Raw genomic sequence first — 14,905 nt, 5'->3', positions numbered from 1 at the left:
GTGGTTTCTGTTCGGAGCGAGTTGTGTTTCTGTTTGTGTCCTCGGGCAGTTATTAGGACGACGAGCGGCTGCTGGACGGATGATGTGTTCAGCCTCCACACACACACACACACACACACACACACACACACACACACATTCCACAGTGGATCTGCAGCTTGGCGGCTCTGGATGTTCGTTGCAGCCACATACCAACATTCCTCACAGCCCAGTGCAGTGTTTCAGCTTCCTGACCCGCTCACACACCAGCCTCCGCCACCGTTTCACACTCTGTCTGTCCGCCGCAAACAAAATCCCACTTAACAAGTCACTTGGTCTCATATTCAGCCTTAAAAACGTGCTTTTCTGCCGGCGGGCTGAGATAATCCCTCTTGTTCTCAGCTTTCCCTCCTCTCAGGAAGGTTTTCTGAAACAAAATAATCCTGTTTCTGCATCCGTGTCGAGAAAATGATTCAGGAAAACTACTGATACACGCTGATTTATCCGGGAACATGAAATGATGTCAAACTAATGGCGGTTTGGGGCTTGTTTTAGGAGAACACAACATTTTAGGACTCCTTCACTGGATTTAGGTGAAAATTTTCTCCAATTTCCAACTTCCAACAAAACCTGCTTCAGTTTCTTCAATCTTATTCTCTGTGCAGCTTCTGTTCATTCAGGAATAAGAGAAAACAGAGCAGATAGCTTCGCACAATCATTGTTAAAATAAACTGATTTGTATCAGAATCATGAGATTATCTCAAACTGATGGCTGTTTGTGTTGCTCATTTTGAGAATATAAAACATTTCAGGACAAGGATTTCTTAAGAATGTGAGCACTACAAACCACATCCATCAACACAAGTCATACTGTTTCAGATTAGATCTTACAAAAAGGCTTCTGACTTTAAAAAGTCTAATCTAATCTAATTCAACCGTTCTGGTCGAATAATCAGGATTTTTTTTTTAAGAGACTGGTGCTCGCATCCTGAAATAAGAAACAAAGCAGATCTCTGCAGTAAAAATGGAGGAAATGAGCCTTTAAAGGAGAAACTATTGATTGATTAGTGTTGGAAACATAAAGCTATCTCAACCAGTGGGCCTTTTTCAGGCTGTCTGAAGAAAACATGAGAATTTTGAGCTTCTGTAAGTCACTACATGATGTTTCTCACTGTTTCCACTTCAGCTCCGCATTTCTTTATGAACAAGTCATTTCTTTTCACATCTGGCCTCAAAAACGTGTTTCTGTTTTTCCAAACAAGAGCAAATTCTGCCAGTTGGTCTGAGATAATCTCCCTTGTTCCCAGCGCACGTTCTCTTGTTTCTGGAATTTATTTTGTCAGTAATGTTGCCTGTATCTCAAAGCTGCAGACACAAGCAGACTGCTGCATCTGTGTCCAGAAAAAAAGGACATTTAATTTGAGATGATATTTATTAGGAACAGGTGAAAATCATCTCATCTCTTGGCAGATTATTTTTCTGTAAGAACGTCAGATTGCGGCGGTGAATAAAAGGCCGCCTGGTTAAAACGTGGTGAAGAGGTTTTGAGGCGGACGTGTGACGCGGCTCCCCGGGGTTCTTTCTTCTGCCTCCCTTTTGGGGTCAGTCTTTCTTTCAGCATTTTCCCTCTGAGGAAATCAGCGTTTCTAAACCTGCGAGGGGAGTCTGAGGGCTGGACCGAGGCTTACACGTTCCCCCTCTGCACCTTGGTGACAGATGTAATGGGCTCCGAATAACAGGCCTGTAACAACAGCCCCCTGAATAACAGTCATTTAGGGGAGCAATAATGGTAATCCTCTCTGCCTCCCTCCCCGTCTATTGACACCCACACCGACACACTGAGGGAATTATCGGCGTGTCACTCGGGCTCAGCGGCTCGCCGGTGAGGCCCGAATGAGCCGCCGAGACCTCGCCGTTAACGGCCGGTGATGGAGGAGGTGACAGAGGAGGTGGAGGACAACAGCAGCCTCACAAAACACAGGGGAGGGAGATTTATACAAACTGTGCCTGCACACACACACACACACACATACATACAGACACACCAGGATTCTGCCAAATATCATTTCAGGAGAAGTCACTGAAATCTGAGAACCAATCAGAGGATCTCATCGCCCTCAGCAACCCTCCCAAAAACAACTAACTAACTAAAGAAGTGGCTCAACATTAATTGTAAATAAGCTCAATAATATAAGCTGTCACACAGACATCATCCATCAGGACTCTGTGACACACAAATGACGTGAAGGATCATTTGTGCAGGAAACAGAAGTTGGAACCTTTCTACATCTGATAAGAGACATTTCTTAGTCCAGCGTCTCCTCTGATTCCTGATTTATGTTTATTAAACTCATTTCTCAGTAGATTAAAATGTAGTTCAGAAGACGAGCTCTCGCTGTGGGATCTTTTTTGGACAAATCGACAAAGTGCCTGTTTAGATTTCCTGCCTGCTTTTATTTCTTTATTCGTCTGTTTTTCTTCTTCGTTTCTACTTCTGCTTCTGTGACCACGAAACCAAAGATCTAGTCTATTTTTCACACACTCAAATGCCAAAAAAAAGAAGCCAACTACAAACTAACATGAGAAAACTTAAATAACGTCTGCTGAATTCGTCAGCGTCACACATGCCGCTACGTCGCCCACGAAACTGCGATAATCCTAAAGTTTGCTACAAAATCCCAAAAAGTGCCGAAGGCTGGGATAAATAAAAATGTCTTTAAAAAAATTAAATTATTAAAATTTCATTTGAGGACGCCCCCTGCTGGCTGAGGGGCACAACGCAGACGCACACTTTACTGACACGTAACGTTTCCGATTTTGATTTTCTTTGAATCTGGCAGCTCAGCAGGAAACTCTCCAACGTTTACACCTCATACTGTGTTATTGTGTTTTTTTAAATAGGAAATACAAATTCAAGTTTAACCTATCAAAGGTTTTTCAAAGGAAACAGCAGTTTGGGCAAATATAAACTCAGAAATATATTTATCTATATTAAATTGGGCTTTATGATGCCAAGTAAAAATACAGTGTTTGGTCCTGGCAGGCTGGATTGTTTGAGGATGGATAAACAGCCTCACTGAGCAGCTTGTCTCTCTCTCACACACACACACACACACACACACACACTTCTATTCAATGGTTGAAAATAATCAGAAATATCAGAGGTTAATTTTAAAAAAGCAACTATTAAAAATTAAAACAATAAGCAAAAAGAAAAAAAACCATTTGCTTAATCAGATTTTTTCAAACCAGTAATAAAAAAAAAAAAAAAAAAAAAATCTGTTGAACTCCAACATTTTTTCTGCCCTTCACTGAGCTGGATTTATAAAAGCGACTCCGTCTGCTGATTATTGGTTTTACTGGCTGATAATCAGATTAAACGTTAAAGCTTGTGTTCGTTCCTGCAGCAGCTTCACATCGTCTTCAAACGCGCCTCACAACACACTGAAGCTCCAACCAGAAAATCAAGATGACAAATCAGTTTTGTGGAGAAATTTTGGATTCAAACAAAAGCCGCAGCAAAAATTAGACAAGTCAGAAAAAGAAGATGTAAAATAAACTCAACACAGCTGCAGGTTCCAGAGCGGATCCCACTCAATCATCTCCTTTCACTGTCTCACTGAATATTCTCTTAATTCACAGCCAGGATCAATAAATCCACTCATTTAGAAATGCTTACAATTAAATATCAGTGAATTATTTTGTTTCTGAAGAAATGTGCTTCAGCTATAAATAATAAAATATGACATCCAATTTCATTTCAAATCCAGTCCTGGCATGAAATGCATTTTAAATAATTTGTGTATTAAAACATGAGTGTGTGTCAGATCTTGAAATTAAAATATTAAAATATAAATCTGTGTGATTTTTTCAGTTTTAAATTCTATTTGTGTCTATTTGCTGTGGTTAATTTCAGGAGATTAAGACGATAATTCCTGCAAGAGGCAGCCAAAATCTGCAGCCAGAATCTCCATGAGGTCACACCCAAAAAAAGCTCTTAAATCCTTTTTTAACCTCTGACCCTGAACACAACACTATGGCACAAAAGGGGATATTTTTTTTAAAGAGGAAAATTAGGTCAAATTTAAGTTTCTGGTGGAGAAATATGCAAAATGGTTTTATTTAAATTCAGGATTTGGAGTGGAAATGAATCTGGTCGTCATTTGGTCGTCAGTTTGTCACGTGTGGGTTTAAATAACATTTTGTTGGTGATGTTTTCTGCTTGCTGCAGGTCTGCTGTGTCACCTCAGCTCACCTCTGACACAAACACTTTGGTTTGTTTTTCTGCAGGAACACATATTTGTGTCGGGCCTGAGGTTCCTCTGTGAGGCCTGAGCAGCAGCAGGAAGGAAACAATTAATGATCAAATCCACTTTGATTTTTACAGACCAGGATCAACCTGCAGTGTTCAACACAAGCAGCCGAAAGAGAGACTGAGACCCGGCAGCTGACAAACCCCTCCACCATCCCCGGCTGCTCTGACCCTGCGCCAGCACACACAAACTCTCATTTCTGCGCAAATATGAAGCGTGTTTGGCTCACGGAGAACACAAACAGCGTGTCATAAACTGCCACGGCTGTGAAAATGAATATCTTTTCCGTTGCATGTCTGAGTGCAGCTAAAGCCAGAGCATGTCGGCGAGTGGAGTTGGAAAGTTTGGAGGTAAAGAAAACAGAAATAAGCAGCACCTTTACGCGTCCGGGTTTAGCGCAAATTATAGCTTCAAAAAACCTTCACAGGCAGGTTACGAGGGAACCCTCCAACAAGAACACCGACAGCCCCCTAAACTGTGAGCCGCAGCTCCGGGCAGGCTGGCCGGGCAGCGGGAGCCCGAGCGGGGCTTCAGTCAGAGCAGCAGCCGGGACAGAGTGTGCGTGCAGCCCGCGGAGACACAGACACAAGCAGCGGCTCAAACCTCCACAAACAACTCGGACACGCGCAGAATGTGCGGGAAAAGTTGCCAACAAAAAGTGCGTAAAGACAGGAATTAATGCTCGGTGCTAAATAATTAAATGAAGGAGCCTGTCCGCCATGTGCTGCCGCGGAGAGGAAGACGACAGTTGAAGTGAGAGAAGAGTTGCAGTGTGCAGACTATAGGAGCAGTCTATAGAGTCCATACAGTCAGAGGCTATAGGAGAGCTGCAAACAAACACTGTTAAACACACTGGAAAAAGTTTGAAAGCTCACTCACCTGTGTTAAACATAGCGGAGAATACATATCTGTCGGATCTAATCTTAGATCTGGAAGGTGTGTGTGTGTTTATGTGTGTGTGGGGGGTTACTGTAACTCCAGCCTGTGTGTGTGCGCGCGTGCGTGTGCGCAGTGTGTAGTGTATGTGTGGAGAAAAAAAAGGAAAGAACAGAAAAAAGAAGGAGTGAGAGTGAGAGAGGGGGAAATAGAGCCCTCCTTTTGCCCCCTTCGCTTTCACATTTCCAACCAGGGCTGAACTTTGACCCCGCCTCGGGTTACATGTACTGTCCGGACCTGTTAGAGGCCCTCCGCCGGGGAGCGCACAACTTTCAGCCCAGACACGAAGAACATCTCCAGCAACAAGAGAAAAAGTCCCGTTAGAAAAACTGAAAATTAAAAAAAAAAAAAAGAAGAATCACAGGGCAGCCCGGTGTGGTGTCGGTGCCGGGGGGCGAGGCGAGAGCGGCCGGTGCTGGTGGACGGTGCAAATCTCCAAAACGTCCCGAAACTGCATCTCAAACCGCCGGGGATCCGCGGCGACCGGCGGACCTCGGCAACATGTCTATCCGTCCTGCGGTGCGCTGTGGCCGGCGTGCGGCGGTGCGGCTCCTCGGTGCTCGGGACGGAGGGCGCGGTGCAGCAGCAGCAGCAGCAGCAGCAGCGGTGTCGGCGGAGTCCCGGGAAAAGAGATCTGACGAGGAAGAAAGAAAAAGGCAACACGGGATCCCTGAGCTGCCAGACGGCCGCCTCGCCTCTAAAACAACCGACAGCTGCTTTCCGTTAATTTATCTCCAGCGGGAGGACACGGTGAAGCACAGAGAGGGGAGAGAGAGAGTCGGTGTGTTGTCCCGGACGCAGAGAGGAGCGCCACCTCCTCTCCGCTCCTCTGCCTGTCTGCTGCTGCTCAGAGCTCCGGGACCTCCGCTCGCTCCGCCGCCGGACTGCGTCGGTGTGTGTGCGGCCGCGGACTGTGCGCACTGACCCTGCAGAGCCCCAACTGATCACACACTCTGCTTATTGATCACAAAGAGAAGCCATCGATCCTCCTCGCGCAGTTTCACAAGTAGAATCCGGTGATGCCGCTGCTGTGTGTGTGTGTGTGTGTGTGTGTGTGTGTGTGTGTGTGTGTGTGTGTGTGTCTTTGTGTGTGTGTGCAGCAGAGTTCCTCTGTGCTCCGGGATCCCGCCGCTCAGGAGAACAGTGAGATGAAACTGATCAGTCTGTGAGCTTATCGATCGGGATTGATTAGACTGCACGGGGTGGACATTTCTCCGCAGCTCGGATCTTCTGACGAAGTGTTTTCACTGCGTTCATAAAAACTTAACGGGCTCCGGTGTGCAGCGGAAACAACACATGGGTTTTATAGTTTTACGCATTAAGGAGGCGAAAGTGGAATAAATCCAGCAGCAGAGCGCGCGCGTGCAGCAGAGAGCCACTTTGTGTGGGATCAAATGAAGTTGTGTCTCCGCGGCTCCGCCACAGTCCTGCGTGTCTCTGCACAAGTTTAGGATCGTAACTCTCCGGCTGGCCGCCTCTCCTCTCCTCCTCTCCTCCCCCCTGCGCTAAATCAAGTCCAAGTCCAGCCTGCAGCTCTGCAGCTCCGCTCCCTCTCAGCCTCACTCACTCCACAGGCTTTTTTCTCTTTCCTGTCCCGGTGTGTGTGTATGTGTGTGTGTGTGTGTGTGTGGGAGACAGAGAGAGAACAGCCTGTAATCCGGTGCTGTATATTTTGTGTCCAAACGGCACTTTTAAACCACCACAAAGCCGCTGAATCTCCGAGCTGCGCTAAAACGCACCAGCAGCCGCTTCAGTGTGAAGTCGATCAGGAGCTGACAGTCAGAGGAGGAGATCTGACAGGATCCACTCACTGCTCCGACACACTCTGACACAAGCCTCCCACACACGACCCCGTCAATTATGATTATTATTAATATCATTATTATTATTATTATTATTATTAATATTTTCTGAGGCTGCTGGAGCAGAAATCTGATTTACATAACACTCACACACACTTACATAATGTCAGTGTTGAGATATTGCCAATCAGCTCAGTCTTACATAAAGGTGCAGCACGTGACCTCCTGACCTCTCACAGACAGCAGGGGTGGCATCATTAGACATATTATCACGTACATGAGTCATGATGCAATGTCACTGTGATTCTAAGCATGTTGCGATACACTGTGATCCATCTGTGACACAGAATGTTAATGTAGAGTCAACACAAATGCCCCACATTGTCAGAGTGACATAAAAACTTTATGTTCGCGTGACACAAAATCTCATCTCTTGTGAGCGCGACATCATTTTTTATGTTAAGTCAACAATTTTGGACTAAAATGTGTAAAGCTGATTTTGCCTGATTAGTTTAAGGCCAATAAACATCACTGTCATCGTGCACTTTAACATGCTGTGGCATTTCGGGGCTACATCTGTGGAGTTTCCCAGCATGCCGTTTAAGAAAACTGTGTTTAAACGTTACCCACTACACATTAAAGTGATTCATGTTTCTGTTTCACAGTGGTTCTGATGAGTTACAGGTGTGACCAGTGTTGTGGTTGTATTTGCAGTTAGCGACGTCCCGCCTGCGTGGCCACGACGATACTTGACATAAACTTGTATTATGTGTTCTGAATTAAACGCTTTGCCTTATTCTTGGGTTTCAAAAACTTTAGCTCACCACTATATATTTTCATAGTTCAATGAAATTAATAACAAGTTGTTGTGAAATGAGAGCTCACTGTGTTTACGTTCATATGACACAGAATTAAATGCTCAAACAACCACAACAAAAAGTTACGTTAAACTGACATAAACTTCCTGTCAGACAACGGTCATGTGACACATTTATTTTGTGTCTGTTTTAGTGCAAACTGTTCCAAAGAAATGTTTCAGTTGGGTGAACAAACTGAGGTTTACAGTGCACTGCAGTAAAATACACTGCAACATGTTTCCCTTTGCTCAACTACACATTTTGTCCCCAAAGGGAAACTTTGTCAACAGTTTTGTTTAATAAGGTTTCAGTCTCACTTCAGTTTTATTGCAGCAACATTTTTCTAGTGAACTGAAAAAGCAACTGATGACATTATTCTCAAAGGCTACCGAAAGTTTCACTTGCATTTTTGATATTAATAATTAATTTAGTAACAAAATCAATATGATACGATACAAAAATATCAGGATACTCCGCTGTATCAATTTTCCCACCTATGTTTTATTATTTTACTCTGCTTTACCTCCTGGTGTTGATGCATCTGTACACTTAGAGTTTTTCTGGTTTTGCCTCGATGTTTTTAAACAGTATTTCATCTCAACTGTGCCTTTTTTTTAAATAAAATTTTGAGGGACAGCAAATTTCTGAACTTGATCTTGGGTGGTGCACACAGAGCGAGCACCAGAGCGAAGTGTTTCCACCTGTTGACTGGAGGAAAAGACGTCAAAATACTTGAGTAAAGGTGGAAGATTCCCTTCAGATGTAAAGGACAGAAACATTACTGAAGCATCAGAGGTTAATTCTGCAGCTTGGAGTTCTTTCATTACTGCCAAACAGTGTACGCAGTCTCATAATAAAAGATAAGTACGTGTACTCATGTTTGTGGTGGAGAAAGAAGGATAAATATTTCTGAAATGTGGTGGCGGAAAAATAAAAATGTGTGTGCGTTTAGTCCCGTCACAGCTTTGCATGTGAATGTGTCAGATGTTTGTGTGATCGCAGTGAGGCTCCACTGTTCTCTGCAGGTGTTCAAACTCATGAACTGAACTGGAGTCAGTTAACAGCACCCCCTACATCACACCCACACAGCTTACAGTAAAACAGGCAGAAAGAAGCACCAGACAAACCCAGTACCACACTACCTACACTGAAACACAGGAATAAATTAAATGTTTGGAACTTTTATAATTGAAAAATCCCAAACTGTGACGTTGCTGGACGGTCTGGGCCTTTTAGATGCTTCACCTCTACAGAGATATCACAAAATATGGGATGTCTGAGGGATTTTAAAACACTATAAAGAGCCCTAAAGTCTCACCTGAGAAGCACAGACACACCATAAAAGTCTTTACAGGAACATAAGAGGAATATTAGTCTGTAGAGATACCACAGAAGTTACCATAAAAACCCAGTCAAGCCTCTATAAAGCCACAGCCACTGTGTGTGTCCCTATAGGACCATTAAAGATGATACAAGAGGAGATCAAACTCCACAAACAGAAACATAAATCACCTCCAAGAACCACAGACGCACTGTGAAACTGGATACGCAGATATGAATGTTCAACACTGTGGAGAAACCACAGGAGGTGGAGACACCACAATAAAGTCACTGTTACGCTCCACAAAGGGAAGCACAATAGATTACACACATAAAACACCACAATCGTTATAAAGTGACCGCAGACGCACTCTGAAACATCACAGCACGATTAAAGGAAAATCAGGAGACATTAAACTACCATTAAATTCCCTCTGAGCACCCCACACACACACACACGCACACACACACGTTAAGTCCTCTCAGGGAAGATATTGATATTTGGGAGATAAAAATGTAATAAAGTTAAATAAACTGACTAATAAGTACAATGGAGATGTTTTAAATCCCCACAGGGATGTTGCTTTGAGATAAAACCTCATTAAGTGTAATAAAGTCACTGTGAACAGACAGAACTGACACACGAGGGGATCATACAGATATTAGGAATATTGTCAGAGATAAGACAGTGGACAGTACAGACAGACAGGGACACTCTGGGGATGTTATATCCCAATAATGGGTGATTATAGTGTGAGAAAGTACAAAAAAAAAACCCACAATAAATGAAGTGGGGGCTTGAAAATCCAAATATTTATAAATTATATGTAGTTTAAAGTCAGAATTAAAGATATAAAGTGAATAAATAAATGTATAATAACGACACAAGGGAGATAACAAAGTCCCCATTGTGCACCACAGACACTGTGGGAATATTACAGTGTTATAGTGAATTAAATTACACGTTATATTACAGTATTATTAAATATTAAATTGATATTATATTGACAAGAATGTACAATTAAATCTCTTTAAATTCAGTTTAGTAGCTGTTAGTATCAAAGTGATGAGATAAGAGATCATAAAACACAATAAAGTCACTATAAACTTAATTACACACACACACACACACACACACACACACACACGTCAGTGAATATGATCCTCTCCACCGCCTTCATCAGCAGAGCCAATCAGGAGCGGGTACGTCACAGCTACGAGCTCGAACCGCCTTTTAATTGGACGAAACGGAGGAGTTTGAACGTGCAGAGCTGCTTCTGATTGGACGACAAATTAAGGTAAGAGACGTCATGTACGCGCACACGAGAACGCGCTTGTTGACTGCATTCCTATTAACTGTCACAACAACTAATATTAATAATATTAATGATAATAATAAAACATTTCTCTGGGGGCCAAAACACACACTGACCACACTCTGTGAGTAGATATAGATTATAGATTATAGATGATAGATTATAGATGATAGATGATAGATTATAGATGATAGATTATAGATGATAGATGATAGATTATAGATGATAGATTACAGATGAATGCATCAGCAGACACAGAGTTAGAAAGACTGATACTTGCGCACCATTGCAAACACTGAGTGCAGGTGAAACTTTAGTCTGGATGCGTCATGTCCGGCGGCGGAGTCTCTCTGAGGTCTGTAGAGGAAAACTAGAAACAGTCTGAGAGCAGTAATAATCCAGAGAGGACACAGTCTGCAGTCTCGGCTCGGCTCGGCTCGGATTGGGTCACAGACTTTACAGAAGTTGCATCAGTTCAGTTGTTTGTTTATCTCCGCAGCTCCTCCTCCTCCTCCTCCTCTCCTTCTTCCTGTCCCGCTGGATCCACATAGCCCGGTTCAGCTCGGTGTGACAGGGGGGATCCGCTACAGCCCTGCGGCGCTGCGTGCATCGTGCTGCAGGCGGCGGGGAGCGCTCCCTCCCTCCCCTCCCTCCCTCCCGGACGGGGCGCTCAGCGGAGCGGAGTCGGTGCACCGGCGGCTGCTGCTGATTTACGGCCGCTGCACATGGCTCTGTCCCCCCGCGTGGACTTTCTGATGAGCGCTGCGCTGTGATGGCCGTGCACGAGAGTGTGACGGGGAGGGAAAGTGCTGTCGGTGCAGGTATTTGGGGGGAAGCTGAAGCTCTGCAGCGGACCGACCGGGACGCACCGGCCGAGTTTCCATGTGCAGATGACACACCTGAACTGTGTTACCTGCATGGACTGCCTCAGATCCGCCAGAAATCTGACTGATGAGGCGTTCATTGACCCTCAGTAAAGACGGAACCTCACAGTCAGTCACTCACACACAGAAACATGAACAGAGTGTCTGTTAAATTATTACTTTAAATGTTGTTTCACATGAGATGGATCTAAAACTTCAAACCTGGTTGAAGTTTGTTTTTTTTTTTGGTTTGTTTTTTTTTGCTCACCAGTGGCCCCACTCACTCCTAACGACTGTCGTTCACTAGTGTGACTCACCTGACCCAAACAATGGTCCAGTGAAACTCCACTAACGAAGTATTGTCTTATGAGGGTGGTGGGTGTACACCTCCACAGAGGTCTTACTCCACTGTTTGTCAGACTAGTGAGGACTAGTCAGACCGATGCGTTGAGAACTGATGAAGCCGCTTGGATAAGAGGCGAAACGTCTTCTAGACAAAATCAAAGTCCAGTTGCCTACGATTTAATTGTTGCCAAAATGGAATTGACCTGGATAAATGAGAATATCCACAGACTTATCACCTGGTTGAAGGTTTAAAGTTCCTTCTTGACCAAACACACTCACCACGGGGTCCATTTAGTAGCTGTTCCGGAGCTTTCAGTCTCCTCAGCAGATGAAGTCTGAGCTGCTCATCATCACGTTTAAACTTAAAAGATTTCTCACTGTCTGCTGATGAAGACTGTGAGATGAGATCAAAAGCTCCAGAACAGCTCTGAAGGAGAAAATAACCCCTATGATGACATAGTGATGTCATCAGGGTTATCTCCCAGTGTCAGCTCTGAGACAACAAATGTCTAAGGTGGAATTTATACTCCTGCACTGAATCTACGCAGAGCCTACGGTGTACCCTGACGTGCACCTCCCCAGAGATGTAACTCCACGTCCAGATAAAGACGAGTGCTTGTCTGTGAGTGCTGCGAGTTACAGTGAAGCTGATTTGTGTTCTTGTGTTTGAAATGTTTAAAGTGTGTTTAAAGTGTGTTTCGGATCAACTAAACTTTGCTGCACTTCAGAGAAACCTCTGCTGCCAACTAGTGTTATGGAGGTGTAACTGCAGAGTGACACAAACACCACCGCACAAGTACAAATCCCCCTCAATGTGTTGCCTGTGTGACAAACTGGAGGTGTGGAGTTTGAAAGACGTGGTTCTTTACCAGACAGGGAGGCTCCGATGAAAGACACTATCCAGGTGTATCATGGGAAATGTAGGATATAAGAGTTTGACCTGTAACTATACCGACAAAAAGTCAGAATGTGGACCCTTGATTTTATGAAAGTGCAAAACAAATCACTGCTGTAGCTCTTCATTTGGACTTCATTAGTCCGGTAGCAGACCTCAAGTTTTGTTCTGACTGGCAACTCTTTTCTTTGGCCGGAGACACGACCGAGCCAATCAGAGTTTTATTGGCGGGATTAGGAATGGGTGACGCCATCGTCTTGTGCCAGAGCAGGAAAAATGGTCACAAAAAAAGGTGACAAGTGGGGAGGAGATGGACGGAGCTGTACATTTTCAATCTTGGAACGCATCAGCTATCCTGTCTTTAAGTCTGATGTAACACCCCTTCAAAATACTATTTCTGGATCCAATCCTCACATGTTTTACAATGTCGCAGTGCTGTGCTCCCTCCCTCTTTATTAAACAGATCGGAGTCAAAATAAAACGATGAAATTGTCATTTTACCGCTTTCCTACTGATGACAAAGAGAAAATGGCTGAAGCTGATAAGGTACATTACAATTCTTAAACGAAAGATGAAAACAAAAGTTTTAGCGCTAGTGCTAATCTTAGCTAACGCTAACTGTTAACTGTCAACGCTTGCACAAGTCAAACCCGATCCTTACAAATATCTTTGATAAAAGCTCAGGGTTTTTAACTGTGTTTCTGTCCCAAACAAGCAAGAGCACATCTGACATCACTGAGGACGTTAACATGCACAGAATCGTATTCCTACAAAACCGTTTACATAGCTAATGAAAATTCATACTCTACTAATATTCCTGTTTACACTCAGCTGTTAAATGAACAGGAAACACAGCACTGCGGGATTGTAAAAGATACTAGGCTTGAACCTGGAGATAGTATTTTGACAGTGTGTGACGTCATGACTTAATGACTCGAGGTTCTGGTGTAGCCAGCAGATACTCAGGCCAAGACTTCCTCTTCCATGTGTCGCTCAGTGTTTACAGTCTGATCGGCAACTTGAGACACTGTTAGATGTGTCAGGATACCAGAAATTTAGCAGTCGATATCAGTAATGGTAAAATTTCCTGATTCTTGATGCCCAGTTTGGTACCATGGTAAAGAACATAAACAAAACAATAAAACAGTGTGCTTAAATGTTACATTTAATTTAAATGTTGCTGTTGTTGGTCCCTGACGATCTGCCTGGAACACAAAGTACTAGTCCACGTGTGTTCATGTGATCTCTAAACATGCAGCGCTCAGTGCAGAATAGATGCTCAGCGTTTCGTCATGCTAAAACACTTGCAGTTGTAAACGCTGCCCCGTCAGGTCCGCTAGAACTCCATCAACGGTGCTGGAGACAAATGAGTCACATTTTCAGGATTTTGGAAGTGATTTGGTCCCAAAGTATTGGTTCTCATGACATCTCTCGACTCTATATACACAACGTCATGTCACTCTATAAACAGAAATTTTAAAAAAGCAAATAAAAAGCTAAATTAGACGAAAGCCGATGGGTTCTGAAATTACATTTTGAACAATGCATCCGTCTCTTCTGCTCTCCACATGAACTGTTTACCTGCGTGCAACCAAAGCTCACTCAAACCTGATTGGTCAACACTGCTCAGTCTACAAACAGAGAATGTTTCGGACACCAAGATCTCGTCCCGATGCCGTCAGGTTCTGTATTCATATGCACATATCTGTTTATTAGATTAAATGAGAACTACATCAGGTCAAAGGACTGTGTTTTAAACTTGGTTTCTTTTCAGTCAAAAATGTGTGGGATGATTGAAATCTGTGTTCAGATAAACTTCCTTCCAGTTGAAGTGTCTCCACATAAAATCCTTCATTATTCTCCGCCTCAAATCGTCATTAGAATTCACTGAGACAGAAGCCTCGCTGTAAATGTGAAGTAAGTCCTGTGAAGCACCTGTTTGTTAGAACCTCTTTCTAAATAAATCTGCGCTGACCTCAGCTGATCTCTTCTTCTGCAGGTTTTCAGTCCTCCAGGCGCGGGCGGAGCTGCGAGTCGTCTGAGGTTAATGAACAGAAGCTTTTATGTTAATAGAAGGACAGCCGGCGTGATTTAACAAGACAATCTGCAGATTTACTTTGGCTCAAACACATCTGAGGCTCCACGTTATTAGTCGGCTAAACAATGAAGGTCAAGACAAAGAGAAGGTAATTAGATTACAGCAATTAAATTGGGTTTTCGATATGATCAATAATCCTAATGTGTAATCATGGATTACTCGCTCCCGACACAAGACTTTC

At 43.6% G+C, this 14,905-nt stretch overlaps 1 protein-coding gene across 4 annotated transcripts in view; it reads right to left on the bottom strand.

Moving 5' to 3' along the window:
• nfia (nuclear factor I/A) overlaps positions 1-14,905 on the bottom strand; it is a 287,504-nt gene that overhangs the window by 179,897 nt on the left and 92,702 nt on the right. The window contains exon 1 of one of the 4 annotated variants that reach the window (XM_049588262.1): positions 10,808-11,043. The exons of 2 other annotated variants lie outside the window; for them this stretch is intronic. In XM_049588262.1, the coding sequence (XP_049444219.1) occupies positions 10,808-10,810 (3 nt within the window). In that variant the 5' untranslated portion in view covers positions 10,811-11,043. Of the gene's footprint in view, positions 1-5,171; positions 6,163-10,807; positions 11,044-14,905 lie in introns of those variants that run through there. One more of the 4 variants, XM_049588261.1, reaches the window with a different exon arrangement.

This window comes from Epinephelus fuscoguttatus, linkage group LG10, assembly GCF_011397635.1.
Source record: "Epinephelus fuscoguttatus linkage group LG10, E.fuscoguttatus.final_Chr_v1".
Classification (NCBI taxonomy): domain Eukaryota; kingdom Metazoa; phylum Chordata; class Actinopteri; order Perciformes; family Serranidae; genus Epinephelus; species Epinephelus fuscoguttatus.
The sequence above is the reverse complement of the archived record's forward strand: the minus strand, read 5'-3'. Positions and strand labels throughout refer to the sequence as shown.